The 25,930-nt window shown below is 57.0% G+C and overlaps 1 protein-coding gene and 1 long non-coding RNA gene across 6 annotated transcripts in view; one reads left to right on the forward strand and one right to left on the reverse strand.

Annotated features, from left to right (window-relative positions):
• Positions 1–7,939: 7,939 nt before the first annotated feature.
• Positions 7,940–25,930, reverse strand: part of H6PD (hexose-6-phosphate dehydrogenase/glucose 1-dehydrogenase) — a 38,734-nt gene continuing 20,743 nt past the window's right edge. For 3 of the 5 annotated variants that reach the window (XM_033432868.2, XM_049711467.1, XM_049711471.1), the window contains 2 exons: positions 15,708–15,977; positions 11,012–14,211 (listed from right to left, as the gene is read on the reverse strand). In XM_033432868.2, coding sequence (XP_033288759.1) covers positions 12,851–14,211; positions 15,708–15,977 — 1,631 coding nt within the window. In that variant the 3' untranslated portion in view covers positions 11,012–12,850. Of the gene's footprint in view, positions 8,700–11,011; positions 14,212–15,707; positions 15,978–25,930 lie in introns of those variants that run through there. The other 2 variants (XR_007478120.1, XR_007478119.1) reach the window with 2 other exon arrangements.
• LOC125964841 (uncharacterized) lies at positions 14,298–14,819 on the forward strand. The gene is made up of 3 exons (XR_007478125.1): positions 14,298–14,407; positions 14,451–14,493; positions 14,537–14,819. It is a non-coding gene; the product is annotated as an uncharacterized LOC125964841 (long non-coding RNA).

A 25,930-nucleotide genomic window follows, 5' to 3' on the forward strand; every position in this document is an offset into this window, starting at 1 on the left:
GCCTTCAAGGCCCTGAGGTCTGGCCTCTTGTCGCCTCTGCTGCCCACAACGGCCACTTGGACTGTCCCCCCCAGCAGCACAGGACTGTGTGTGGCCCCCCCCCAACCAACACAGGCTGCTTCAGGCCCCCACCCTCCTCTTCTGGCTGATGTCTACTCACCCTTCAGGACTTGACTCAGCACCGTCTCCTCCAGGAAGCCCTCCTGGCCCCCAGGTGGGGCTCAGTGCTCTGCCGTGTCCTCCATCACCCCCTTGTTGATCACACTTCCAATGTAGTGTTAGAATAGTGCTCCACACCTGTCCACTGTAAAATCCAGCGGATGACAAAAATCTAATCCGAAATATTTGAAGTTGGAAAAAGAGGTGGGATGGATTGATTCACAAAACTGGGACGGCGTGGGCGGGGCACACCTGGGAGCGACAGGGATGGTTGGAACCCTCTGTGCCTCTTGTCTAAGTGGCTTCTTTCTCTGGGACAGGAGGCCTGGCTGCCTGCTCCCCAGGCAAACACATAAACAGGTCTGAGTCACAGGAAAAACGCTCTTTTCCACCAGTTCCAGGTAGAAAATTCCAGGGAAGCTGTATCAGTCCGGACCCCAGCCCGCTGGCTCACACAAATTAGGCTAATTTCAGGAGAGCTGCAAAGGGGACTCTTTACAGAGGCCTGGGCCCATTAGGGAACCCAGGGGGGGACAGCACAGCCCTCGGGATGGGGTGGGAGGGCTATTCCCACCCCCAGGTCTGAAGGGCCCGTGCGAGGGAACAAGCACTGGGACCCCAAGGGAGAGACACACGGGGGGTCTGGCTGCACAGTGCTGTGACCTTCCTTCAAGGACATGGCCAGCCCAGGGGACCCTTCACAGCTGGGGTAATAAATTACCCTCCTCACTCTTGTCCCATCGATGGATCCGACTGGAACCGGGGCCCAAGGGAGCCTGAGATGTAGCCCATGCAGACCAACCTGCTGGGACCCAGACGGGGGTGAGGGGTGGCAGGAGGCAGAGTGGGGCACACGGAAGACACCTGTGCATCACCTTCTCTCCGTGGACCTCTCTGCGGCCGGGGAGGGAGCCTGGCCGGTCCAGCCTCAGGCATCTGCCCTCCTCGGGGGGGCGGGGGGCGGGCAGAGGGAGGGAAGCGTGTGGGAAGGTGAACCCCATAGTCTTGACACCCACGCAGCACACCGGGCCCCAGGGGTCAGGGCCTGGGATGGACCTCCTCCTCTCTCCGGGGCTCAACACCAATCAATAAATGTTGAAACAGATGAAAGAGGCTGTCCCCAAGCCTGGTGCTCAGGGGCTGCTGGGCACAGATGTGTTCAGCCGCCTCCTGGGCAGTGAGCGAGGCCTTTGGTTCCAGCCTGGGGTTCACGCTGCAGGGACAGCGGGAAGACGGGCTTTGGGCTCCTTCCCTGCCACGCTCACACCACGCAAATGGCTTCTCCAGGGCGTGCGGGCAGGCGGGTGTCCTCAAGATCAGGTCTGGGAAGAGGCCCAGAGGGGCGGCCTCCCTGCTGGGCCAGGCGGAGCGGGTACAGCAGGCCTCCCTGAGCAGAGCTGCTGGGTGGATTCTGGGGCGCTGGGGTGTGGGGCGAGGGAGGCCTGGAGAGCAAGGAGAGAGGCACGGGCTACGAGAGTCCCTTTCTAGGAAAAACCAAGCCTGTTTGTGATGGAGTCGCCAGGGTGGCCGTCCCAGGATGGGGACACATAGACACAACCCTCACAGGGGAGGCTGCAGCGGGACCCCGGCTCCAAACTGCTTCCGGGTCACCTGAGGTCCAGCCCAGGGACCTTCCCGCCTCAGATGGCCGGTGCACAGCACCTGCAGCCCCTCGCAGCCCGTCTGTTGGGTTCAACCAGCTTGGAACGTCGCTCAAATTCAAGACACGGGCAACTGCGCCTCTGCCGTCCCTGGCCATCTACTCCGCCTTTTATGGTTCTGTGACAACCCTCCACAGAAGCCAAGAAGTCATAATATTTGCAAAGAATCAAACCACGGCTGCAATGGGAGAGGTCGTTGTTGCCCTGGACTTTTTGAGGCACCGGGAGTAATTTTAGCGTTTGCTGAGGAGAAGGCACGGAAAGTACCATGGTTGTGCTGACCTTGAAGAGCACGGGGACCCCTGTGGACACTCCCTGCCGCCTCCCCTTCTCACTTTGCTCCCGAACACGGGTGGGCGTCGGAGCAGATGACCTGAAAACTGGTTGTAAACACGATCCTCAGCTTGGGCTTCTTGGAGGATGACTTGCTTCTGAAACAGCTTTATGACTAGAAAACTTTTGGGTGGATGCTCCGTTCTCCGGAACACGGAACACCAGCTGCTAAAATGGTCACTTCTCTTCACTAGACGGTCCTGATTTCTAAGGACCGGAAGGCACCGAGTGAAAAGTTTGAAGCTCTCCAGCGTGCGTTCGGCCTGCGTGGTGGGTCCACGTGGATCTGGGCGCATCTGCTTCTCCTTTGGGAGCGACCCACCCGTTGATCGCAACACCTCAGGGATGGGCAACTGCCTCCCATCCCCATCCAGTGATCAATTCAGAGATGGGTGCCACCCGAATTCCCACGAGGAGGGGCTTTGGGGCAGGAATCTGATTAAAAAGGGGAGCCCAGTACTTGCCTTCGGGCTGCACTGATTGCCCAGAACTTGACAAACATTGAGAAAACCTCAACGGTTCATATCCAAGAATTTTCGGGGTGCTCTGATGGGGTGGGGAGGGAAGCGAGAGGGCTCTCCAGGCACCTCCCGGTGCCGCCACCACAGTGACCCTTGCTGGACCCAACCGAGTCCTCCCCAGGGTGTCCCAGGCAGAGCCGTGAGCCCGAGGCCCTCTCTCCCTTGGGCGTCCCGGGGCCATCGAGATGCTGTGAGCTGCCGGCAACCACCATCCCTCCCAGGGAAGGCCAGGTACATGAGGCAGGAGTGAAGCCAGCGTGCACAGTAGGATCGCCAGATTAAACACAGGCCACCCCGGTAAATTTGCATTTCAAATGAACAACAAATAATGTTTCAGTCTAAGTCTGTCCCGTATGTTGCCTCGGACATACCGCTACTAAAATCGTATTTGTTCTTTACCTGAAACTCAAGCTTAACTGGGCGTCCTGTAGATTTATTTGCTAAATCTGGCAGCCCTAATGAAAGGAGAGCCTAACAGCTTCCTGGTGACACTGGCTGACTTCCCTGAGCCCAGCCCGGCTGAAGCTGCTCCCACCCTGGGCTTTCCAAGAAGAGGAGCCGGCCACTTCCTTCTTCTTTCAGATCTAGTTTGAGATGGGTTTCTGTCATTTGCGACCAAAGGAGTCTGGGTTAAAGTAGCAAGTGATGGCCACCATTCAGCAATAAAATAGCAAGTGGCCTGGGAATCCAAGGGCTTGGAAACCCGAAGTGTAGCACCAGGGGCTCAAGAACTCTTGAAGGAGGATTTCTGGGCCTGGCGCCCTGGCCTGCGGCCTCTTCTCACTTCTCTTTTCAGGGGTCGTGCTCCCGACACAGCCTGTGACCGTGCCAGCCCCATGGTTCCCTCCTCTCTCTTCTGACCTAGAGGTTTCCAGCCTCCTCCTGTGTCTTCAGATTCTCCCCTCCTTTCCTTCCTAGGCCACTGATTATTCTTGTGGTTATAATTACTGTCATATCAGGGTTTGTTTCTCGACTACAAAGTCGTTCACGTGTACCGGGTCCTTTTAAACCTCACATTTCCGTAATTTTAAAAGAATAAAAAGGGTTTTTGCCTTCTAAGTACGCTTTGCTGCAGCACTGTCTTCCAACAGGTAAAAGCTAGACATAACCTACGCGTTCCACCACAGAGGACAGAACCTGTTAACAGGATGCTATCAGCTGATGGATCTCATGCTTGCGTGGAAACAAAGTATGAAGGCCATGAGGACGTGTGGAGAATGCTCACGATGAGATAAACATGAAATAAAGCAGGACACAAAAGTGTGACGACAGAGACCGCTGAGATGAGAGTCTCGTGGGCAAGGGAGGTGGCTGGACACGACAACGATTACTAGGCAGGGTGGCAGGCGCTGTGAACAACTCTCCTCTATTTCATGTTTTCAGTGGTGTCTTTTTTATATGTAAATAGAAATCCAAACGGGAGACAATTCACCTTTTCCAAACTGCCTCCCCTCTTGATTGGAAGTGAGAAGGGGGAGGGACACATAATGAAATTCACAAAGAGAATCGAGGAAGAGGACAAGACAGCAGTGAAAGCAGCAGTCCCCCGACCCCGGCCAGGGCTTCACTCTCAGGGTCGGCGGACACTGACCTGGTCCCCCAGATTCAGTGTCAGCCGGCAGGTCTTGACGACGGTCACCTCTTGATGACCATCAGCGAAACGAGGTCTCTCGCCTGGCCTGCGTCGGCCGCCGCTGAGGAAGCCACTGAGCCATCTGCTGGTGAAGAGGGCGCAGAGGAGAAAGAGGAACTCGAAGAGGGATGGACGGACGGACGGACCACCCAAAACAAAGGGCAGATGGAGGGATCAAGAGAACGAGGAGGAGAGGCTCCAGGAGGACACGAGCTTTGGTTCACCTTTTGCTAATATTGCTAATTTCTGCAGTGGAGGGGACTGGACTGCAGTGATTTTTTTTTTTTTTTTGAACATTCATTTGTGTACTTTTTGGCACTCTATGAATTCACTTATAATAAGTAAGCCTTATTTTACCAAAATATTTGTGATGTTTTTCCTTAAAAAAAGACAGCAGGCAAAGATCTTACAGTGTTTAATGCTGAGTGGAAGTAATCTGCATGGATCCGTAGTTGTGCCTTTGCGCTTTTTTCCATATTTTTCCTTTTTTTTTTTTTTCTGTAATTGAAAAGTAAAGGTTTATGGAACAGGTGTGTGTGGGCAGGGGGCACTGAGCTTAGTTTTACGGTTTTTATTTCCAAGAATGCTTCTTCAAGCAAATAATGTGATGATGGGTTCCCACAAGCCGGGGGGTTGGGACAGGAAAGGGGACGGCAGAGCAGAGGGTGAGGCAGGGCGTAGGACGGACGAGCAGAGCCGGGGCTTCGAGGCCCTCACCTCCAGTGCCTGGCAGCTGGCCCCGACCTCCCAGCCCTGCTCTCCACCTGCAGCAAGTGGGAAAATCGCCACGCGTGGGGCTCAGAGCTTGCCTTGCTTTTGTCGTGCCTCCCACCCCATCCCTCTAGTGCCGACAAGCGCTGGTCCCCGACATGGATGGACCACCTTTCATTGCCCCCTCTGCCTCAGCCCCCTGTGAAGGCAAGAGGTCCAGTCTCCTCTAGAGATGACCACCCAAGGCCGGGTTCCCCCTCTGGCTGCCACCGCTGCCTCATCCTCCACCCGTCCTGTCCCGCCTCTCCGCTGGCCGCCCCAGCTCTGAGAAGCTCCTGTCCAAGGTGCCGGCTCCCATTCTCCTCTCCTTAGCCACAGACAGCGGGCCTGGGGCCTGCACACCCATCTTGGGTCCTGCTGGTGGACCCTCCTGAGCCTCTCTTGGTGACTCAGCCCCGGTCCCAAGCCCTGGCCGCTGGGGCCACCTCTGTGCGTTTCCAGGCAGATGGTCCTGCTCAGCATCTCCTTCAGGAGAAGGGGCCACAGCAAGTGTCCAGGCGGCCTGGACCACGACACCTGGGCCATCCAAGAGCTCTGCCAGCTGCAGCTGATGCTTCCTCTCCTGCTTTCATGACTGCCCTTCATTCACTCACACATTTACCGCAGGGCACTAAGTACCCGAAATGCAAGAGACGCTGGAGTCTGCAGGCTTGGTCCTCAGCCGGACAGGTGAGGGGTGAACGGTGTGGAGTGGGGGGAGCCGGAGCCGCGCTGTCCCCTTGTGTCGGGAGCTGGGGCAGGCAGGCTGACACCGGCTGGCACAGCCAGAGGCCACCAGCAGAGACCCGGGCACGCTCCCCAGCTCTGGGCGCCCTCCCCGAGGGCATGCGTGCTCCGTGTTCCCAGGCCAAGGCTCCATCAAGGATGTGACTGCAGCCTTCGGTTTCCAGCCTTCACTACTGCCCACGGGCCTTCCCTTCTTCCCGGGGGGGGGGGGGGGGGCGAGGGGGCGGGGGGGCTCTGGGTGTGTCTGTCACCGGTGCCTCTCGGTCCCTCAGGATCCCACCCCCTCTGGACGTGCACGCTGCTCCCGTCCCCGCCCTGTGAGGCCTCCAGGTCCGTTCGGGTCCTGCACACCACGGACGACAACCAGCAAATCCCCGGCTTGTGCACCCCCAGTGGTCCTGCAGCTTCACTCGACTCCCCTGGGACCCTGTGTTCCTGGGATCATGACACAGGCTGGAGTGATGGCAGAGAACGCAAGAGAAGACAAATGATGGCATCAGGCGCTGCTGCTTCCAAAGGTACTCCGTCCCGACCTCCCCGTCAGACAGCACAGCGAGCACCCTCCGGGTGAGGCTCTGTCCGCTGGTGGGCTGCCAGCTAGGCTGACGGGGGGTAGGGGGACAGCTTTCCTCAGACTGCTTGGGAAGCTATGAGACCCAGTCGTCTTGCCCTCCCACTGTCTCTCCCAGGAGCCCAGGGGCCCTCAAGCAAGTGGAGACCAGCTGGCTGCTCAGACGTCCCACCTGTGATGGGCACGGGGGTAACGGGGTCTCCCCCGCCACCCGCTGCTCCAAGCACACACACAGCCGTCACACTCCATCTCCCAGAGAAAATGAAAGCATGAATTTTGGCAAAACGATTTCATTGTTTAAAAGAATACATGGTACATTTGACATACAAAAAGGCATTTTAAAAACTCTGTTCTGAATATGTCTCATTGTCAGAGGCATCGTTAAAAGTGTGCAGTATTTCCATAAAAACCAGGGGCGGTTTCTGTCTCTGCAGAAAGGCATGGCATGTTCTTGCCACTGGCGGCGGGCGGGGGTGGAGGTGTTCACGTCCACGGTCTCCCAGCACACGAGGGAACAGACAGGCCCTCTGAGAAAAGAGTCTTCCTGTCTCTCTTCTCTCCCGGCAAAAGTTCGTGCTGTGCTGGCTCTCCCAGCTCGGGACAGCACGCACGGACACGACCCAGATTGCAACATGCCCTGATTTCAGTGCCCACACACCCACCCCCCGCCCTAATCTAGGTCTCATTCTGGCACTCGCTGCTAAGCACGGCGCCAGCGTGCTGGAGACGAGGCCCTTCACTCAGCCATGGGCAGCGACGGCTCTTGGACCCAGCAGAGGGCCCATGGTGTCTGTTCTCAGCCCGTTCTCCCACATGAAGGGCCAGGAGGCGCAGAGTGTACAGGCCACATCTCGGAGAAGTGGATGCAACTGGGCCCTTGACTACCAGCTCCTCCAGGGTCCTTTCCTCTCATACTCAAGTCTAGACTTCTGTGGGGGTACAGCTAAAGACCCAAACTGACAAATATAGCCACTTTCAAAGCTACTCGCCGTTCAAACATACTCCATGCAGCTTTCAGTGAATGAAAACGTGTTTATCCCTTCCCACGCTGGAGGGACAGAAAAGATGCAGAGACTTCTTTTAAAACACCTGAGAGGAAGGTAAGAGTTTTAAACAAAGACCATCCTGCGAATCAAGAATAAAAGCAGTGTACTTCATCTAGATCCCCGCCCTTCCCCTTCTGTGGGTCACACACACACACACACACACACACACACACACACAGCGCTGGGGACCCGCTTTGCAAACAGATGGGCTCTCCCGAAAGTTGGCTGGAGAGGAAGTTTCATCAAAGGGATCATTTTCCCTGGCTGGCTGTGCTATCAGAAGCACCTCCTCAAATCTCTGGCTACTCCTCTCTGGTGCTGACAACAGCTTCAGTTAAGTCTGCGCCTTGCTTCGCAATGAGCCTCGGAATCCTGGGAGTTTCTCACTCCGGCCCCACCTCGAGCTGCTGACGGTGCGAGGCCGGGAGTGCGCGCCCCTAGAAGAGGGTCCCGGGATGTCCTGGAAGACGCATGTCCTCCGGGAACACAGGCTGGCCTGTGTGTGGCTGGCTTCCTCCGGCGAAGGCTGATCTACACAGGAGGCAGCAGCCTGCTCTAGAGCAGGAAGGGTGGGAAGTGGGATTTTCATCTCATGTGGACACTACCTAGCAAAGGACCACAAAGCACACACTGGCGCCCAACCTGAAACTTCAAGTGACCAACGGAAGATGGACCTCGGACGGCAGGCTGGCACCTGGGCCGACACTGGCCAGTCCACGGGGGCAGAGGGGTGGGTTATTAGAGGATCGAATCCGTGACTGCGACCAAGATGCTCGGGGCCTCCGAGAGCTCTTCGTCCCAGGCTCTGAGCAGCTACCAAATGTGGATGAGGCTGGAGGAACCACCCTCCTCCTCATGGAAATCGCCCTGAACAAAGTGAGCGCCTCGAGCGCCACGTGCTCAGCTGCAGCCCCGAGGTCTGCGGTGCCCAGAGCAGCGCCGTGGGAGGGCTGAGGGCATGGGGCTCCTCTTCCGCTCAGCAGGCACGGCCCCTGGTGGGCCACGTGGACCACACGGGCAGCCTCCCAGGGCCTCCCCACTCCCCGGAGTCTATGTCTGAGGGGCAGGCAGGCGCTGATCACGTGGGTCTGCCGCCACGGCCAGCTCCCCCTCGTGTCACCACTGGCCTTTCCTGTGACCTGCTCATTCTCTGACACGGACACGCTGCCCGGCAACTTCTCTACCAATGGGCTGAGGTCTGCAGGGCCAGTCTCCTAAGGATAAGAATAGAGCTGGTAAAGCTGACGCAGAAGCTGCTCCTGCAGGTGGCACGTATTTCTGTGGAGGGAAAAACAACTCGTTTCTGAAAACTAACTTGTAGGAAGCTGCCCCTTGAGGTTCTGCAGAGGCGTCTCCCTCCCTTTCTCAGTCACACCGTCCCCAGCTCTCTGTACAAATGGGGAGGAGAAAGCCCCCAGACCGGGGAGACCAAGCCCTGTGTTCCGGAACAGCGGCCCTCCAGGGAGCATTGTGAAAGAGCGCCCGCTGGCAGACAGCTGGGGTTGTGCTGCTCCGCGGGAGGCCCAGGACTGGGAAGAAAGCACTGTCTGCAGAGGAATGAGAAGCCGGGCAGGTCAACAGGACTGTTCAAACTTGTGGTTAACAGAAAACTTTGCTCCCGGAGCAAAATCAGAATCTAGCTTACAGCAACCCGGAAAGTCCCAAATTCTTTCCCTACAGCTAATGGTAGTAACGCCTGCTCTAGCGATGGGGATTTGACCCGGCTTCCGGGAGGAGGGGCCCTGCTGCCTTTCACAGGCCCACACGGCCTCTGACGTGGGGTCTGCTCCGAGAGCCTGGGTTCTGGGAACCGCGGCTGCACCGAGCTCCCTGGGGAGGTGGTGGCAGCGCATGTCTAGAACCCTGAAGGCTTGGGGTCCACGTCTGGCTTAGAACAACTGGCCTGTTGTCATTAGACAACTCCAGTTTCAGTTTCAAAATCATTGGTAAATCAGGATTCCTCCACCTCCTCACAGGATTGTTGTAAAGATTAAACGAGGCCACACAGTGCAAAGCGTTTAGTACTGAGCCTGGAACGTATCACCCTTCTGTAAAGGGCACATCATCATCGCTCCCACAAGCCCCAGGGTTCTGGTCACCTTGCCTTCAACACCTACTCCTCCCCTCCCTCGTGATGGAGGAAGCAAGCATCCCACCACAGAGGCTGGCGCAGCATCACCTGGGACTGGTCCGAGGCGTGGGTACCAGTCCCAGTGCAGTCATGAGCATTCCCTGTGTGAGCTGGGCTCATGTGCTCCCTTCCAAACCCTGGGGCCTTGGCTTATACCACAGGGTAAAGTCAGATTAGAGCAGCACTTTTCAAACTATAGATCAACTCAATTTAGCAAATTACAAGCAGCATTTTTAAAAGTAAAAATTAGAGAAGGTATCCTGAATTCTCAGAGTGAGAATTCCTTTCTGAAACTTTAGCCTGAGACGTAGATTCATGCATGAACGTGAGCCCTCGCTCATGCCCTAAAGTGTGTTTTCTGCTGTGCGTCCTGATCCAAACAGTTTGAAAACCACCATCGCGGGGCAAGGGAGGGAAAGGGGAAAGGGAGCAGGTGGAAGCAGGAATACGACAGTGTCTCCCAGTGGATCTTCCTGGTGCGACTTTAAGACAGCACTTGATTCCGGAAAGGAAACCTGCCCCTGCCCCTAGAGGCGCTCTCCACAGATGAAAGTACATTTTGAGGCAAGGCGCTCCTCTGAAAAGAGGACGTGCCAGGCTCAGGCTCGCAGTGACTCACTATTATTCAGAAATGGTCTTGCAGTAACACTCAGGTATGTGGAGGTCCCCTTCTTTCTCGCAGAGGAAGTTCCTAAAGAACGACGGCGGGGGCGGGGGGCGTGGGGAGTAGGGGTGGGGGCGTTGCTCAGAGCTAAGGGGCCCGGGAAGCGCAGGAACCTGCGCGGAGGGGAAACGCCCCCGCGCTCCAGACAGCAGGGATGGTGCGAGGGCGCCCCCACGTGGCCAGAGGCGGCACTCGGGCGACAACCACGTGTCCGCTCCTGCAGGCCGGCCCACCAGGTGCATCAAAGCTAAAGTCCGGGAAGATCCCACATGCCGCGGAGCGGCTGGGCCCGTGAGCCATGGCCGCTGAGCCTGCGCGTCCAGAGCCTGTGGTCCACAACGGGAGAGGCCACAACAGTGAGAGGCCCGCGTACCGAAAGCAAAAAAAAAAAAAAAAAAATGTTGACTCTTCAGAAAGGTAGGAGACTTCCTGACCCCGGCACTGTGCTCTTTTTGGCCAAGGTGAGCTCTCTTGGCCTAAAGAGAGATGTCCTGTCTGGACCAGGTCGTTGGAGACCAGGGGAAGCCAAATATCAACAGGTGCAGGGCCCCCTGCCAGCGCCCACCTCACAGGCACACATCTCAAATCACAGCAAGAACTCTTTTAAATCCTTGAAGAAGTGTAAATTGCCTTGAAGAAAGTATAAACAATCAAATGTAGAGAAACAGATTTCATGATGCTCCTCCTCACCCAGGAAAGCCCTTGTTGTGACCTTGACACTTTGCATCTGCCTGATCAGATGTATCTGCCTGATACAAAATGTGACTATAAGATGGGGAAACAGTTACACCGAAACACCTGTCTTATCCTTTATTGACATATCTTGGGGACATGGCTATGTGGGAAATTGAAATAAAAATTAAATGTGTCCTGAGAGGGCTTCCCTGGTGCTGCAGTGGTTAAGAATCCACCTGCCAATGCAGGGGACACGGGTTCGAGCCCTGGTCCAGGAAGATCCCACATGCCGCGGAGCAACGAAGCCCGTGTGCCACAACTACTGAGCCTGTGCTCTAGAGCCTGTGAGCCACAACTACTGAGCCCACGTGCTGCAACTACTGAAGCCCGTGCGCCCAGAGCCCCTGCTCTGCAACAAGAGAAGCCAGTGCACCACAACAAAGAGTAGTCCCCATTCGCCCCAACTAGAGAAAGCCCGAGCAGCAATGAAGACCCAACACAGCCAAAAAAAAAAAAAAAAAAAAAGAAGTGTCCTGAGAAGCTTGATTTTTAAAAAAGAATTTTGGAGACGCCCCTGCCTTGGGGGTTTCAGAAAAACAGGTATTACTGACCCATGGCTTCTCAGGAGCGGACTACCCACCCGCTCTTAACGAGAAGCTTGTTGGTGTCCCCCAGATCTTCAGCAACGCGTTAGTGGTGAGGTGAGCGCTGGCAGGAGGGACCGGCAGACAGGAGGCCGATGCCGCCACGAGGTAGTATGAGAAGGGCAGGCGGCAGCCGCCCTCGGCGCTGACCATCAGTCAAGTCCCTGAGACGGTCGTGGGCAGCCAGTGCGGACATGAGCTGCAGGGCCCCACCAGGGAGGCCTGGCTCAGCCTGGTCAGATCAGAGCACCCGGATGGTCGCGATCACCTGATGTCACAGCTCTCCCCCCAAATGAGATGTCACCGTCAGAGAAAGATTTAACTGGATCTTCCCAGGTAAAACAAGAGGGGACACTGAGAGTGGAAACACTCACTGGGAAGTCCCCTGAGACACAAAGGACCCTCCTAAACGTGGGATCCCTGGAATGGCTTGATCGTCTATCTCCAGTGTGTTTCACGCAGAGTTGGCTGGGGACAGGAGCGCAAGCGTGGGGGCAGTGGTCTTCCCTGACAGAGCTGGGGAACCAGAACCTCCTGCCATCAGAGAAATCCATCTACTGAGGAAAGGAGCTGCAAACCAGTCGCACGATTTCTGGATCCATTTTAACACCTTGTTTGTCACCGTGTTACTGTCATCATCATCAGTCCATAAATGGGGCGTCTGAGGGACAGCAAAGAAACAGAGAGGGGGTGGGAAGATCTCCATGGTCGGGACTGAAAAGAAAGAGACCCGAGATGCAGAGCAGGTGGAGGTGGCCCCGGAGGAGACAGGACAGCAGCTGAGTCAGAGGCTCAGGAGGAAGGGGATGGAGCAGAGGTGAGGGCTCCCGGCAGCCTGCTGTGTGGGGGGCACAGGGCCACTGGTGCCTGGGCTCCTGCTCTCTACCGTCCACGTTCTGCTTTTCCACCAGAGCTGGTCGAAGGGGCCCGGCCCGCAGGAAACCCCCCATTAACCTCGGCCCACCACATTCCTGCTCACGCGGGGAGCTTTCAGACCGTCCTATTTTGCGCTGGTTGGTGTTCACATGTAGCTGCTGCAGGTCTTTTCTTAAGGTGGACATTTCTCTCCTGACTTGGATTTGAAGCTTCTCAAGGGCAGAGGTTCCATTTCTTCCTTGTTCCGGTGTGTACCCGCCACCACTAGGCAGGGACGGTCACGGGGGCTGGGGAAGGCCTTTGTCCTTCGTCTCCGGGAGCCTGACCACGAGGCATCAGATTCCAGACAGCAGGGCACGCGGGCTGGGGCAGGACTGAGAGGGCGGAGAGAGGGCGGGTGAAGCAAGGCGCGGGGGTGAGCAAAGGGCAGAGGCAACCGTCACCCCAGAAACGCGTCATAGTCCATGTACCACACCAGCTGCCCAGAGTCAGGCAGGACGCCCGAGATGGGCCACTTCCGGGGCTCGCGGCCCACGCGGCTCACCAGCATGGCGATCTCGCGCTTCATCCGGCCCATGACCAGCACCGCCACCTTGTGGGCGCGGTTGATGACGGGCAGGCTGAGGCTCATGCGCCGGTGCGGGCTGGAGGGGCTCGTGGTCAGCACCACCAGCTGCTTGCCATTCAGGCCGACGGGGGACTGAGGGAAGAGGGAGGCCGTGTGCCCGTCGGTGCCCATGCCCAGCAGCACCAGGTCGAAGCTGCTGTTGGTCACCAGGGTGGAGATCTCCTCGGCATAGGCCTGGGCGCCCTGGTCCTCCTCGGCGCAGAGCCGCTGGCGCCGGTGCACGGGCATGGGGTGGACGTTGTAGTAGGGGACACGCACGTGCTGCAGCAGGTGAGCCTCCAGGCCCTGGAAGTTGGACTCAGGGTCCCAGAGCGGGACGCAGCGCTCGTCCACCAGCCATAGGTGTGTGTGGGCCCAGGGGAAGCCATAGTGCCCCATGGCCAGCTGCTGGAACAGGGCCACGGGGCTCGAGCCACCTGAGAGTGCCAGGTGGAACTTGCCAAAGCGCTTCACAGCCTGCACAGCTGCAGCCTCGATGTCGCCGGCCAGCCTGGCGATCAGCTCCTCCGGCCAGGCCGATATCAGCGGGCTGTCTCGGTACTTGGCCCTGAGAACCTGGAAGTCGCTGGGCATCGGAGCGGAATCCGGCCCCACCAGCTGCTCCAGTGGTGGCTGGGAGAAGGACAAGTGGCTGCCACTGAACTCAAAGTCCAACAGGTGTCCATTCTCTGCTCCTCCTGGGTAGAGGCGTGGGACCTCGTGGGCCAGGCTGTCCAGCAAGGGCGTCCAGAAGACCCAGGAAGCCAGCAAGTTCTCCATGGTGATGAAGGAGTCCTTCCGGCGGTGGAAGATACGAGAGATGAGGATGGAGTAGGCGTCCTGCTCCCTCACAGGGCTGTAGGCGTAGTAATCAGACAGAGGGCGTCCAAAGAGGCGAAGCCCAGGCTGGCCCTCCACTTCCTTCCAGCTGGCGGAGGGCAGGGAGGGCCTGAACAGGTTCCTGCTGACCAGCACGGCTGGGCTGCCCAGCTCACCATGGCCAATGTAGAAGATGATCTGCTGAGGAAGGCAGTGGCTCTGGGCCGGGACCCAGCGCTTCTCACTCTGGGCACAGTACGCCTGGTCCTTGAACAAGATCCGAACGTAGCCCACTCTCTCATCCAAGGCTTTGCCAGACATCAGGATGAAAGGGACACCCTCCCAGCGAAGGTTGTCTATGTGCACGAGGACGCCTGGGGTGACAGGGGACAGTGGAGGTGATGTGCACGGGGATGCCTGGGGCGACAGGGGACAGTGGAGGCGACGTGCACAGGGATGTCTGGGGTGATGGGGGACAGTGGAGGTGATGTGCACGAGGACGCCTGGGGTGATGGGGGACAGTGGAGGTGATGTGCATGAGGACGCCTGGGGTGACAGGGGACAGTGGAGGTGATGTGCACGAGGATGCCTGGGGTGATGGGGGACAGTGGAGGTGATGTGCACGAGGACGCCTGGGGTGACGGGGGGCAGTGGAGGTGATGTGCATGAGGACGCCTGGGGTGACGGGGGGCAGTGGAGGTGATGCTCCAGCATAAGAACCAGGTCCTCTCGGCCCACCTGCCCTCCTCTCCTTTCCTTCCTGCCAGCAAGCCTTCCCCTCTGCGAGCCCTCCCCTGGGCACCCCTGGCCTCGCTAGCCTCACCCCCATCTTTCACCTCTTCTGTGACCATCTCTGCCCAGTCGGTGCTTGAAAAGCAGCCTCTGGGGCCACCTCGGACACCCAGCTCCCTGAGGCACCTCTCAGAGTCATCGTCCCCAAGCAAAGGGGAACTGGACTGAGAGGCTCCAACCCAGAGGCTCTGAGAGGAGTCTCAAGGAGGGTGGGCAAGGCAGCAGCGATCCTGACTGAGGGGCTGTGGGTTCCTAGGGACACGGACTTCCTTCCTGTTTGCAGAGCACGCAGGACGCGCTGAGGCCGTCACATACAGGGAGAAGGGGAGGGTGGACAGGGCTCTCAGCCACGGGCCAGTGGGGAACTGCCGTGCAGGTGAGGAGGCCTGCAGCGGGGACCACGGCGGTAAGAGCCGGACGCCGAGTGCCCTCCAGACTCAAGTTCCCACGTACTATCTCTGCGTGACCTTGGGCAAGTTTTGGAAACTTGACTGAGCCTCGTGGTTCCTCACCTCTAGCGGGGCATGATGATCACACCTGCCTGACGCGTCTGTGCACGTGAGGATTAAATGAGATAATGTACATAAAGTCCAGCATGTGGTCAGTGCCCGACAGGCAGCTGCTGCTCTGGCTGTGGCGGCTGCTACCCCAGAAAGCTCTGAGCCTGTGGAAGCGTCCAGAGGACGGCCCCGCTGGGCACCTGCCCACTGGGGGTGCCCCCGGCTGCAGCAGGCAGGCCTGCAGCCTCTCTGGGGGCTGATGTAAGCTCCACAAGGGCAAAGCGAGCTCTGAGCCCAGACTGGCGAGCCCCGGCAGGATCCGAGGACGTGGACTGAATGGAGACCGCCACTGAGGTGTCCTCCGCCCAGAGGGAGCCAGCAGGTGACCCGCGGCTCTGAGCTGGCGGGAGGTCAGAGAGGCAGGGGTACTTCTTACTCACCACTGAGCACCCTTGTGAAAACCCCACTTCAAGTCCCTTCCAACCCAACGTGAAGGGCGTCCAGGTTGGGAGCAGTGCTTCCGTCTGGGGGATAGGGGTGGGGGCGGCCCGCAGCCCGTGCCCAGCCCCGGAGCCCACCTGCAAAGGTCGGCGTCAGGCTGTGGAAGCTGTCTGGCTTCTGCAGCTCTCTGCGCACCTGCCCGCGGTAAGCCTGGTACTGGCCCACAACAGCACTGCCCCTCTGCAGGCCCCGCAGGGCCCGGAAGGCCTGGAGCTTGTGCTCCAGCACCGCCTCCGAGCTGCTGAGGTTGAGGGGCAGCTCCATGGCCACCAGCATGAGGATCTCGGTCAGGTGGTTCTGCAAGACATCACCGATGACGCCGTACTCCTCGTAGAAGCTGGTGCGACCTGTGCGGGAGGAGGGCGAAGGTCGTAAGCAGCTCCCCGACGAGCGCCAGGAGCCCCACCTGTGTTTCGGGTCCCCAGTGCGGAGAGTGGGCCACAGGGCAGCACAGGGGGAGGAAGGAGCGCAGGCGTCTCTGAGCCACCTTCCTTCAACGAGAACCCTTCCGCCAGGAGGTGTCAGGCCCCTTGGGCGTCTCCGGGCACCTGCCTGGGGAAGGCTCTGGTCCCCGCTGAGGCCAGACTGCATGTGCGGATCCTAGGCCCTGGCCATCAGGTCTGGCCCTGCGCGTTACAGCGAGGGCCTGGGCGGCCTGCTAGCACATGACCCTGACGAGTTACCTGACTTCTGAGTCTCTGCTCTGCATGCTGCCATCAAATGGGGCTCACTGCCACCCCCTACCAAGCACATGAGTCGCCGGGCAACAGACAGGTCCTTGCCGGCAGCTTACAGTGAGTGGGAGGGAGGGAGGGAGGGAGGGAAGATGGGAGGGAGAAAAGCCAACAAAGACATTACAGACAGAGCTCGTGACAGAGGGGAACGGGCGGGCCCCTCTGAGACCTGAAGAGGCAGCCCTGCAAGAAGCTGGGGAGAACATTCCGGATGGAGGGGAGCTTCGAGAGGAAAAGCCTTGAGGCAGGAACAAGCTCGGCCGCCAGGCGCCCAGAAGGAGGTGAGCGGGAGAGAGCAGGCAGGAGGGCAGGGCTCGGAGCACCTGGAGACGAGGCTGGACTTGTTTCTAAGCTCAGGGGAAGCCACTGGAGGGTCGGAAGCAGCACACAACAAGCTCTTCCGTACATTCACGGACGCCCAGCCTGCTGCGGGGAGAGTGGCTACAGAAGGAGGAGACCGAGGAGGAGGCTGTGCGGTTGCCCAGCGGGAGACGGTGGGGCCTGGGCTAAAGCGGCATCGAAAGGGCAGCTGGACGGAGCGGACGATCCTTTCTGGGGTCAGAACTGACTGGGCCCGCTGACCGATGCGGGGAAGCACGAGCAAGGGAGGGACCAGAGACAACTCCTAGGACTCGGGCCTGAGCAAAGACGGGCAGCGGCGGCATCTACTGAGATGAGGAGACTAGGAGAGGGATGGTCTGGTAGAGGGGAAACCAGGAGCTCGTTTTAAGCTTTAGACATACAGGTGGAGACGGCAAGTTGCCCGGTGGACAGTTACTGGGAGGCTAAAAGAGGGTGACACAGAGAACACTGATCACAGAGCCCGGCAGTGGCAACACTGACGCTTGCTGTGCCTGGGACAGTGCGGAGATGCTCGGCACCCGCCCCCCGGTCACACCCACGAGATCCTGCACGGCGGGTACCACGACTGTCCCCGTCACACCCATGAGATCCTGCACGGCGGGTACCACGACTTTCCCCGTCACACCCACGAGATCCTGGAGGGTACCACGACTTTCCCCGTCACACCCACGAGATCCTGCACAGTGGGTACCGTGACTGTCCCCGTCACACCCACGAGATCCTGGAGGGTACCACGACTGACCCCATCACACCCAAGAGATCCTGCGCAGAGGGTACCATGACTGTCCTGGCTCTACGTGAGAGGAAAGAATCAGAGGCCCAGGGCTAGGACAAGCAGAGTCAGGAGCTGGTTAACCACACACGTTACTCTCCCTCCTCCAGACCTTGGCATGAACTCTGATTATCAGTGTCTCAAATACGTACAACGCGGTGGTCTAAAGGCTTAGGGTTCAAAGGCACAGCAGCTCAGACGACATGTTCACCTTCAGCTGACTTGCCAAAATCTGGGCCAATCACAGCCTTACGTACAGAAAAGGTACCACCACAGTAGGAAGAGCAGTCTTTACCCAGCGTTCACGGGCGCCACCTGTAAGATGGGACCCACTCTTCCTTCGGGTCTCAGCTTCTAGGAGATGTTTACCGCCCTCCGGGCCTCCCCTCCTGGGGGTCCTGTCTTAGGCCAGTTCACCTGACTAACTCGGTGCCTGTTTATCTGTCTTCCCTGGAACCCTTGAAGCTCTGTCAGAGTAGGACTGCATCTGTCTGCTCCCTGCTGCACCCCGAGCACCAGATGCGCTGCTGCAGTCACATCGCAGAACACTGTACGGCCGAGAAAGCGAACACACACGCGTCGTCAGGAATCCACCTCAAAGGCACAGTGCCGAGGAAAGAAACCTGCTTTGCTAAAAATTAACTATGACATAAAATGACCAGAATAAACAGAATTTCAATCAATGGAAAATACAAGGGGAAATCAGAAATCCCATAGATGGGTTTTATGGATTAGGAACAGCTGGAAATAAAGTCAGTTATTAGAAGACAGGTCTGGAGAGATTATGGTGAATGCAGGTTAAAGGGACAGAAAGACTCAACTCTCACACACACACAGTGTGACGGCTCTTCGAAATGAAATGGCACGTTGTTTAGGGAACCGGACACACATAGGAACAATAAAGAGAAGCAAGGGGAAAGTCCACCTGGAACTTGGAACGCAAAGGACAGGGACTGGGGGAGGGACACAAGGTTGGCAGGTACCCTGGCATTCGTCACACACAGTTCTGCGTATCTTCCCTAGATTGTGTAAGCATTCTTTTTTATCTGGTCAATATTTAATTCAAACAAACAAAAAGAAGTGGCTCCCGGTTCAGACCTGCCCGGCCCACCTGCCCTGACCCAGCTCGCCATCTCTCTCCAGCCAGCTGGACGGGGAGCAGGGACCACCTGCCCTGAGTTCAGCCCCACAGGCCGGGCCTGGTGGCGGCGCCAGCGCTGCGGGGCAGGAAGTGAGGCCCACAGCCGGCTCGTGGGAAGGTGCCCTCGTCCTCCGGGGTGGAGCGTGAGGCTGCAGCTCTGGCCGAGGAGGCAGAACCCCAGACGCACAGGACAACCAGCCCGGCGTGCCCGCCACTGAGAAGCCATGGCTGAGCTCCCAGCCCCGGCGCGGTCTGGTCTCCAAAGTTCGCACACTATCACTGAGAAGACATCAGGAAAAAGACAGTAACGATAATATTGATAATAACAGATGTATATCAGTCCATTTACCCCGCACAGTAACAACAGATAAAGGGGTCCTACTGCTACCCCCATTTTAAACTGTAAGGAAACTGAGGTTCAGAGAAGTCAGGTAACTGGCCCAAGGTCACACAGCTGGTAGAAGGGGGTAAACATGAGATCTGCACCCAGGCAGCTGGCCCCAGAGCCTGCAGTTCTTCGTGCTGTCACAGCCCCCCTGTAGCCACCCAGCACTCCCATCTGAACAGCCTCCTGTGTGGAGCTGAACCGCGCGAGCTCCAGCGGCTTTCGGAAGTGGAGCGCGATGGGCAGCAAGCCGAGCTGGGCCTTGGAGGGATGGGTCTAGGTCAGAGGTCAGGGACCCCAGCACCTAGCAGGCCAGGAAAGGTGTGAGAAGGACAAGGTAGGGCTGTGTCCCTCAGCTGCAGTCAGGCGGGGGGTACCTCACAGGTATGTGGGCCCACGGTGACCAAATCTTGCAATTTTTAGAGAACATGAAAATCTGGATCATTAAGTATAGTCTCACTTGCACAAATAATTCCGATTTTTTAAGCCGTTGTGTGTCTCAAAGAAATACATGTGTGGGCTGACTCTGCCCCTGGACCATGTCTTAGTTGGGGGGAGAAGCATGAGCCGCAGATCAGAGGCCCCGACACGCGGGTCCGACAGTGAGGGTGAGCCTGGTCTGGCAGAAGCGGCCAGGCTGTGACTCGGAATAGCAGATACCAAGAGCAGATGGAAAGGGCTTTGGAAACTAGACAGAGGGCTTTGAGGAGCTATTAAAAGTTCTTGACCTCACCAGTCAAACAGTTACTGTAGCAATTCCACTCCTCGGTGCACACCCAAGAGAAATGAAAACATATGTCCACGGAAAAACTTGTACATGAATGTTCAGAGCAGCGTTATTCACAATAGCCAAGGGCTTCCCTGGTGGCGCAGTGGTTAAGAATCCGCCTGCCAATGCAGGGGACACGGGTTGGAGCCCCGGCCCGGGAAGATCCCACATGCCACAGAGCAACTAAGCCCATGCGCCACAACTACTGAGCCTGCGCTCTAGAGCCCGCGAGCCACAACTACTGAAGCCCGCACGCCTACAGACCGTGCTCCGCAACAAGAGAAGCCACTGCAGTGAGAAGCCTGCTCACCGCAACAAAAAGTAGCCCCCGCTCGCCGCAACTAGAGAAACCCCGCGCGCAGCAACGAAGACCCAACGCAGCCATAAATAAATAAATAAATAAAAATAAAGTTCCCTTCACAATAGCCAAAAAGTAGAAACAACCCAAATGTCCACCAACTGATAAACGGATAAGATGTGTTACATCCATCCACATGACAATGTTATTCAGCAAGAAAAAGAAATGAAGCACTGACACAGAGAACCTTGAAAACATTACGCTTAGTGAGAGAAGCCAGACACAGAAAGTCACATACTGTACGTTCTATTTACATGAAATGTCCAGAATAGGCAAATCCACAGAGACAGAGAGTAAGTTCACAGTTGCCAGGGGCTGGGGGCAGGGGGAAATCAGAGGTACGGAGCTTCTTTTGCGGGGTGATGAAAATGTTCTAAAATTGATCGTGGTGACGGATGCCCAGCTCTGTGAATACACCGAAACCCACTGAATTGTAAACTTTAAATAAGTGAACTGTATGATATGTGGGTTGTATATCAATAAAACTTTTTAAAAAACGGTGTGAAGAGTAGGGAAGTGGACCCCTGAAGGAGGCGCTGTGGGAAGATTAAGCCATCTCTGATTGGCAAGATGAACAGAGAGGGGACTGGTGGAAACGAAATCAACGGGGCAGCTTTTGCTGCAATCAAAGGAAGCAACAGGGGCCAGAGCAAACAGTGAAACAGAGACATTATTCAGTGCGTGAGTGAAGACCGCACGGTCACGGGCTGGATCCATGAAAGGCAGTGCAGGAGTCGTGATCTGGAGTCTCTGGAACCAGGCTGCTCGGGTTCGAGGACCCACTCTGCCACCTTTCAGCCCTGTGACCCCGGGCGAGTGGCTCCACGTCACATATGAAAGAGGACTGGTCACAGTACCTGCCTTGTAGGGCTGCTGTGAGGATTAATGGGGCTTGGAACAGTGCCTGGCACGCAGGGAACACTAATGAACATTGGCCAGCGTTATTATTACAGGGGCTGTGAGAGAAAGGCTACCAGCTGGGCAACTCAGAGAATGCTCACCATTTGAAAATAAAGAAGTTAGAAAAAGCAGACGGTATCTCATGAGAAAAATGCAATGATGGTTTAAGTTCTAAATCTGCTGGGTCTGACGTGGTGACACACACCCGGTGAAAATATCTCAAGGGCAGCTGGAGGTATGATACTAGGGCTTGGGAAGGCAATGAATGCTGGAGATAGACTAAATCTCATCACATCAAAGATGCCAATGATGGTGAAAGCATCATTATTTTGTCACCACTAAGAAACAGGCTGCCAATTCAACGATATCACCTCATCAATGGTAAACCCAGCTTTAGAGAGGTTCAAATATGTAAAAATGTGTGTCTTAGAATCAATGAAATACAGGAGATTAAAGAGTGTAAAGAGGATAATTAAAGCTTTGAGAACAGATGAATTCTTTATGGAGAGAATACAGCAAAGTCTTAAAAAGCCCTGTCATCTGCTTACTAGTCATTAGTTCAGCAAATCCCTAAACGGCCCCCTTCCTATTTTTATCCTCTCTCACTCCTGGGGAGAACGCATTCATAGGTTTACTACACGCTGTGTAAAAGAGAGCTTCCTTCATTCCTTAATCTCAAGCTTCGGGATGGGGTGGAGGTGCGCCTGTGTTTAGCACGGCCCATACGTTTGTGGACTTTGATCCCTTCCTGCTTAGCTGTACTTCCAGTTAACGCGGAGTGATGAGGCCCAGCGCTCGCACCTCATGGCGGAGGGGACAGGCAGGGAGAGGAAGGTAGGGGCTGGTCCTCCTGACGGCACCCAACAATGTGATTTCTTCTGGTTACCACCAGTTACCGTGGACTGATTTTTCCTGAAAATGATCCATAATGACTCCTAGCATCCTTCCTAGGTTGAAAGCTGAGGGGTAAAAACCCATCAATACGTGAACAAGGACAGAATAAAGCATGACCAGGTGGGACGACAGGAACAAAGACCCCTATGAACTTGGCTCCCAAACTGTTGAAACCCAGAGCTCGTCCAAGTCACAGGATCACAAGCACAGGAGACCCGTCACTTTGCCCCTTGGTCGTGCTGCCCTCCGAAACCTCACGGGGCGGCACCCCACGTGAGGCAGAAGCAGCTGTGTCCCACACGCCTGAGAAGAGCTGCTGCAAACCTACCAAACCGGCAGGAACAGGGGAGACGGGGGCGCCCGATGCGGGCAAAGCTGTAGGAATACCACTAGTGATGGACGCTGCTGTTGAGAATTTTCTGGAAAACAGTCCGAAAGGTAATGACCGCCATGAAGTCGTTTTCACCCTTCAGGCCTAGTCATTCCACTTCAGAAGTATACTTTAAGAAGAAATACTTTTTAGAACACTCATAAATGTTCTAGAATTAGATAATGGCTGCGTGACTGTGTGAATATATTAAAAACTACTGAGTTGTACGCTTTAAAAAAGGGTGAATTTTACGGTGTGTCAATAGTATCTTAATTTTTTTTAAGCGTGCAAAGTACTATTTAAAATAGCAAAAAGTGGAAACTGAGATGCCTAATAATAGAATAATTCATATTCTGTGATATAAACAGAATTGAACAGAATCACAGAGCTACTGAAAGGTATATATTACACAAATTGTCAATACATGGAAATTTAAATACATATGTAAGTGAGAGAGAGGATAATATTATGTGAAAAATGGACATAAGAGGGCTTCCCTGGTGGCGCAGTGGTTGAGAGTCCGCCTGCCGATGCAGGGGACACGGGTTCGTGCCCTAGTCCGGGAAGATCCCACATGCCACGGAGTGGCTGGGTCCGTGAGCCATGGCCGCTGAGCCTGCGCGTCCGGAGCCTGTGCTCCGCAACGGGAGAGGCCACAACGGTGAGAGGCCCGCGTACCGCAAAAAAAAAAAAAAAAAAATGGGCATAAGAGAGAATTGCAGATCCATTACAGGTCTTTATATAACCCAACGCAAGTCACCTACAAGCCACGTGGAGCCCAGAGAGACGGAGAACACTGCTGCTTCCCCTCCCTGCCAACCTGGAAGGAGAACAGCATCTCCTTTTGTAGAGTATTTCCATGCACATTATCTGCTTTAATCCTTAAAACAATCCCAAGAGAGAGGTAACAGGGGTTACCATCATTACGTAGAGATTGTGCTGAAGATGCAGCCTTCAGATCTGGGACCAGAAACCCCCTCCTCATTGCCTCCACACTGTGGGAGATCCGGATTTTCCCAGCAAAACAAAAAAAAAACCTAAAAGCCAGCTGCCATCTCTACCAGTAGCTTCTGGGATGGCTAAAAATAAAAAGGTGGAGGGCCAAGGAGAGCGAGGGTCCACGGGCTGGAGGCCCGGCAGCTGCCCTGGGCTCACCTTGCAGACAGCCCTACAGACGGCTGGTAGGGGAGCTGAGCGACCTCTCAGCCCCTCCTCTCACACCAGGCTGGGAGGCAAGACAGCTGGTGCGTACCTGGGAGGATGCTGGCTGCCTTGGTCCCTCAGTGAGGGGTACGGAATGATCATTCCAACCCTCAGAGGTCAACGGGCATCATGCCAATGTCAGAACAGGGACCCTCCCAAAGCAGTGACAGCTACACTGTCCTCAAGAAGTCTCCCTCCTTTCCCCTGCAAAAAAAAAAGAGCCTTCCAGCCAGAGGGGAATCTAGGGCAGCAGAGAGACAGCCCGAGCACACCCTGGCAGGAAGGCCAACTGCCGACGGCCTGGACAGAGGGGCTGCAGGCGCAGTGGTTAGGAGCTTGGGTTCTGAGGGGCCACCGACCTGGGACCACATCCCAGCACCCCCGGAAGAAAGGGCAGCCTGGTCTGCACAGCTGCACCTCAGTCCATGAGCGACCAGCCCCCCTTTCAGCAGAGCCCTTCCCAGTGGCCGCGATGAGGGCCGGCAGGGGTCACCTCCACACACAGGCTAGTGGCCCAGACAAGGTCACGCTTTGGACAGCCCGGAGTGCTGCTTCAGGAGACCCCGGCAGGTACCCAGGGTTTCTGTGACGCTCAGGGGCTCACTGGACGGGGACTCCCCAGAGGCGTACCCCAGATGAGGCTGAGCGCTGGGGCTGCAGAAAGACCGCTTCTCCTCCCGCCTCCCCTTTGCTCTCTCCCCCTCCTGCCTATGCAGCAGCCTTGACTGCAGCAAACTCCTCTGGGCCAGGGGCTACGGCAGAAAAGGAGGAAAACCCTCTCCCACGGCCGCGGAGCGGGGGAGCCGGGGGCCTGGTGGTGGGGCTGGGGGCCGGGGAGACATCCAAACCACCGTGCAGCTCAGCAGCCCCCGTGCCAGCGCCCGCAGCCCCTCCCTTTCCAGCACGCAGGCCGCAGTCTAGGCTGCCACCAGGAGCTGGGCCATCCCGGGCCTCCTGGCACAGGAGTCAGCGAGGGGGACGGGGGAGGGGGAGTGCCGCCACACTCTGTCCTTCTGCTTAACGGCCAGACCACGCGGCTCGGAATCCTGCCTGGACGCTTGCTGGCCACGCTCAGTCCTGCTGCGGCAGCTCGCCTGCTGAGCTCATCAAACGACATCAAGACTCTGTGACCTCTGGCGGGGAGGGCAGTCTCTCCTCCTGCAGCCTCCCGCCCCCAACCCCACGAGGAGGCACAGCCGAGGCCCTGATGTGCTGGGACGGGGCCTACTGGCCATGGTGGGGCGGCTGCAGGAGCCCCAGCTCCTGCAGGACCTCCCTGGGGGATGGGCTCCAAAACAGGACGCAGAGGGGAGAGCAAGGATCCGTGCTGGGGCCACAGGGCTGTACCAGGCCGCCTCCTCGGGATGCAGAGAAGCCTGGCATTCCGGGTTCCCGAGCCCCAGGGGAAAGAGAGACAGGCAGACAGAAGGTGGGGGGCAGGGAGGGAAAGAGACAGACACAGACACAGAGGAGAAGAGACCCTCTGTTCTCACTGTTACCGAGGACCCAGGTCCACAGCCCCACCCTGCGGGGATGAGCACAGAGGCAGGAAGTCATCCCACCATACACTACCAATGCCTGTGTATCCAACCAGCAGATAAATGGGCCAACCAGGGAGACCCAGCACCCAGGACAGCTGCAGTCCTGCTGGCCACCTCTGACAAGGACAGTGGGCTGAACTATCCCCCTCTGGCTGCAAGCCCCTCAGGGCTGGTGGGTCCCCGCTGCCTGCCCTGCTCTGTCTCTCTCTGCCTCTGGGCCAAGTGGAGCAGCACGTGCTCTGGGGTTAGCAGCCGTGAGATCCACTGTCGGAGCCCACACCCCGAAGGCGACAGGGCCTGAGCTTTGGTCACACACAGCAGCCCTGAAGGCAGAGGCGCAGCGTCACCCTCCTTCCTGGACCTCAGCTGTTAAATTGCCGTTCAAACCCGAGACTCTCCCTGCCGTAGGCCTGCCGTGGCAAACAGACCTGCCCAGGCCTCTCCCTGCCTTTCTGTTTTGCCTTCTGTTTTCCTTTCTCCAACATCCAAAGGTACCTTCGCAAGGATAAGCAGGCCTGCAGTTTGCCTAGCCCCTGGCTCCGCAGGGATCCTGCAAATGACATCAGATAGTAAGAAGGATGGGGTGGCAGGGTTGGAAGAAATAAGAGGCAACAACGCCAACTGGTAACTCCAGACATCACGGCTCTTCCCCAGCCCAGGGTGGGCCCGGGAAGGAGTTGCCAGAAATGGGCTAGGAGAGAAGACCCCGTGTCAAGCCCAGGCAGAGAGGTGCTGGCCCCTGCCCCTGGCCCACAGCTGGGGTGACAGAGGCCTCCTCCCATCCCGCCCCACACTCTCAGTGCCGGATCTATAGCTCATCTCTCTGCAGATGAAGCCAGGGCACAGCGCAGCCCTCAGTCCTGCCAGGAC

The sequence above is a fragment of the Orcinus orca genome, chromosome 1 (genome assembly GCF_937001465.1).
Source record: "Orcinus orca chromosome 1, mOrcOrc1.1, whole genome shotgun sequence".
Classification (NCBI taxonomy): Eukaryota; Metazoa; Chordata; class Mammalia; order Artiodactyla; family Delphinidae; genus Orcinus; species Orcinus orca.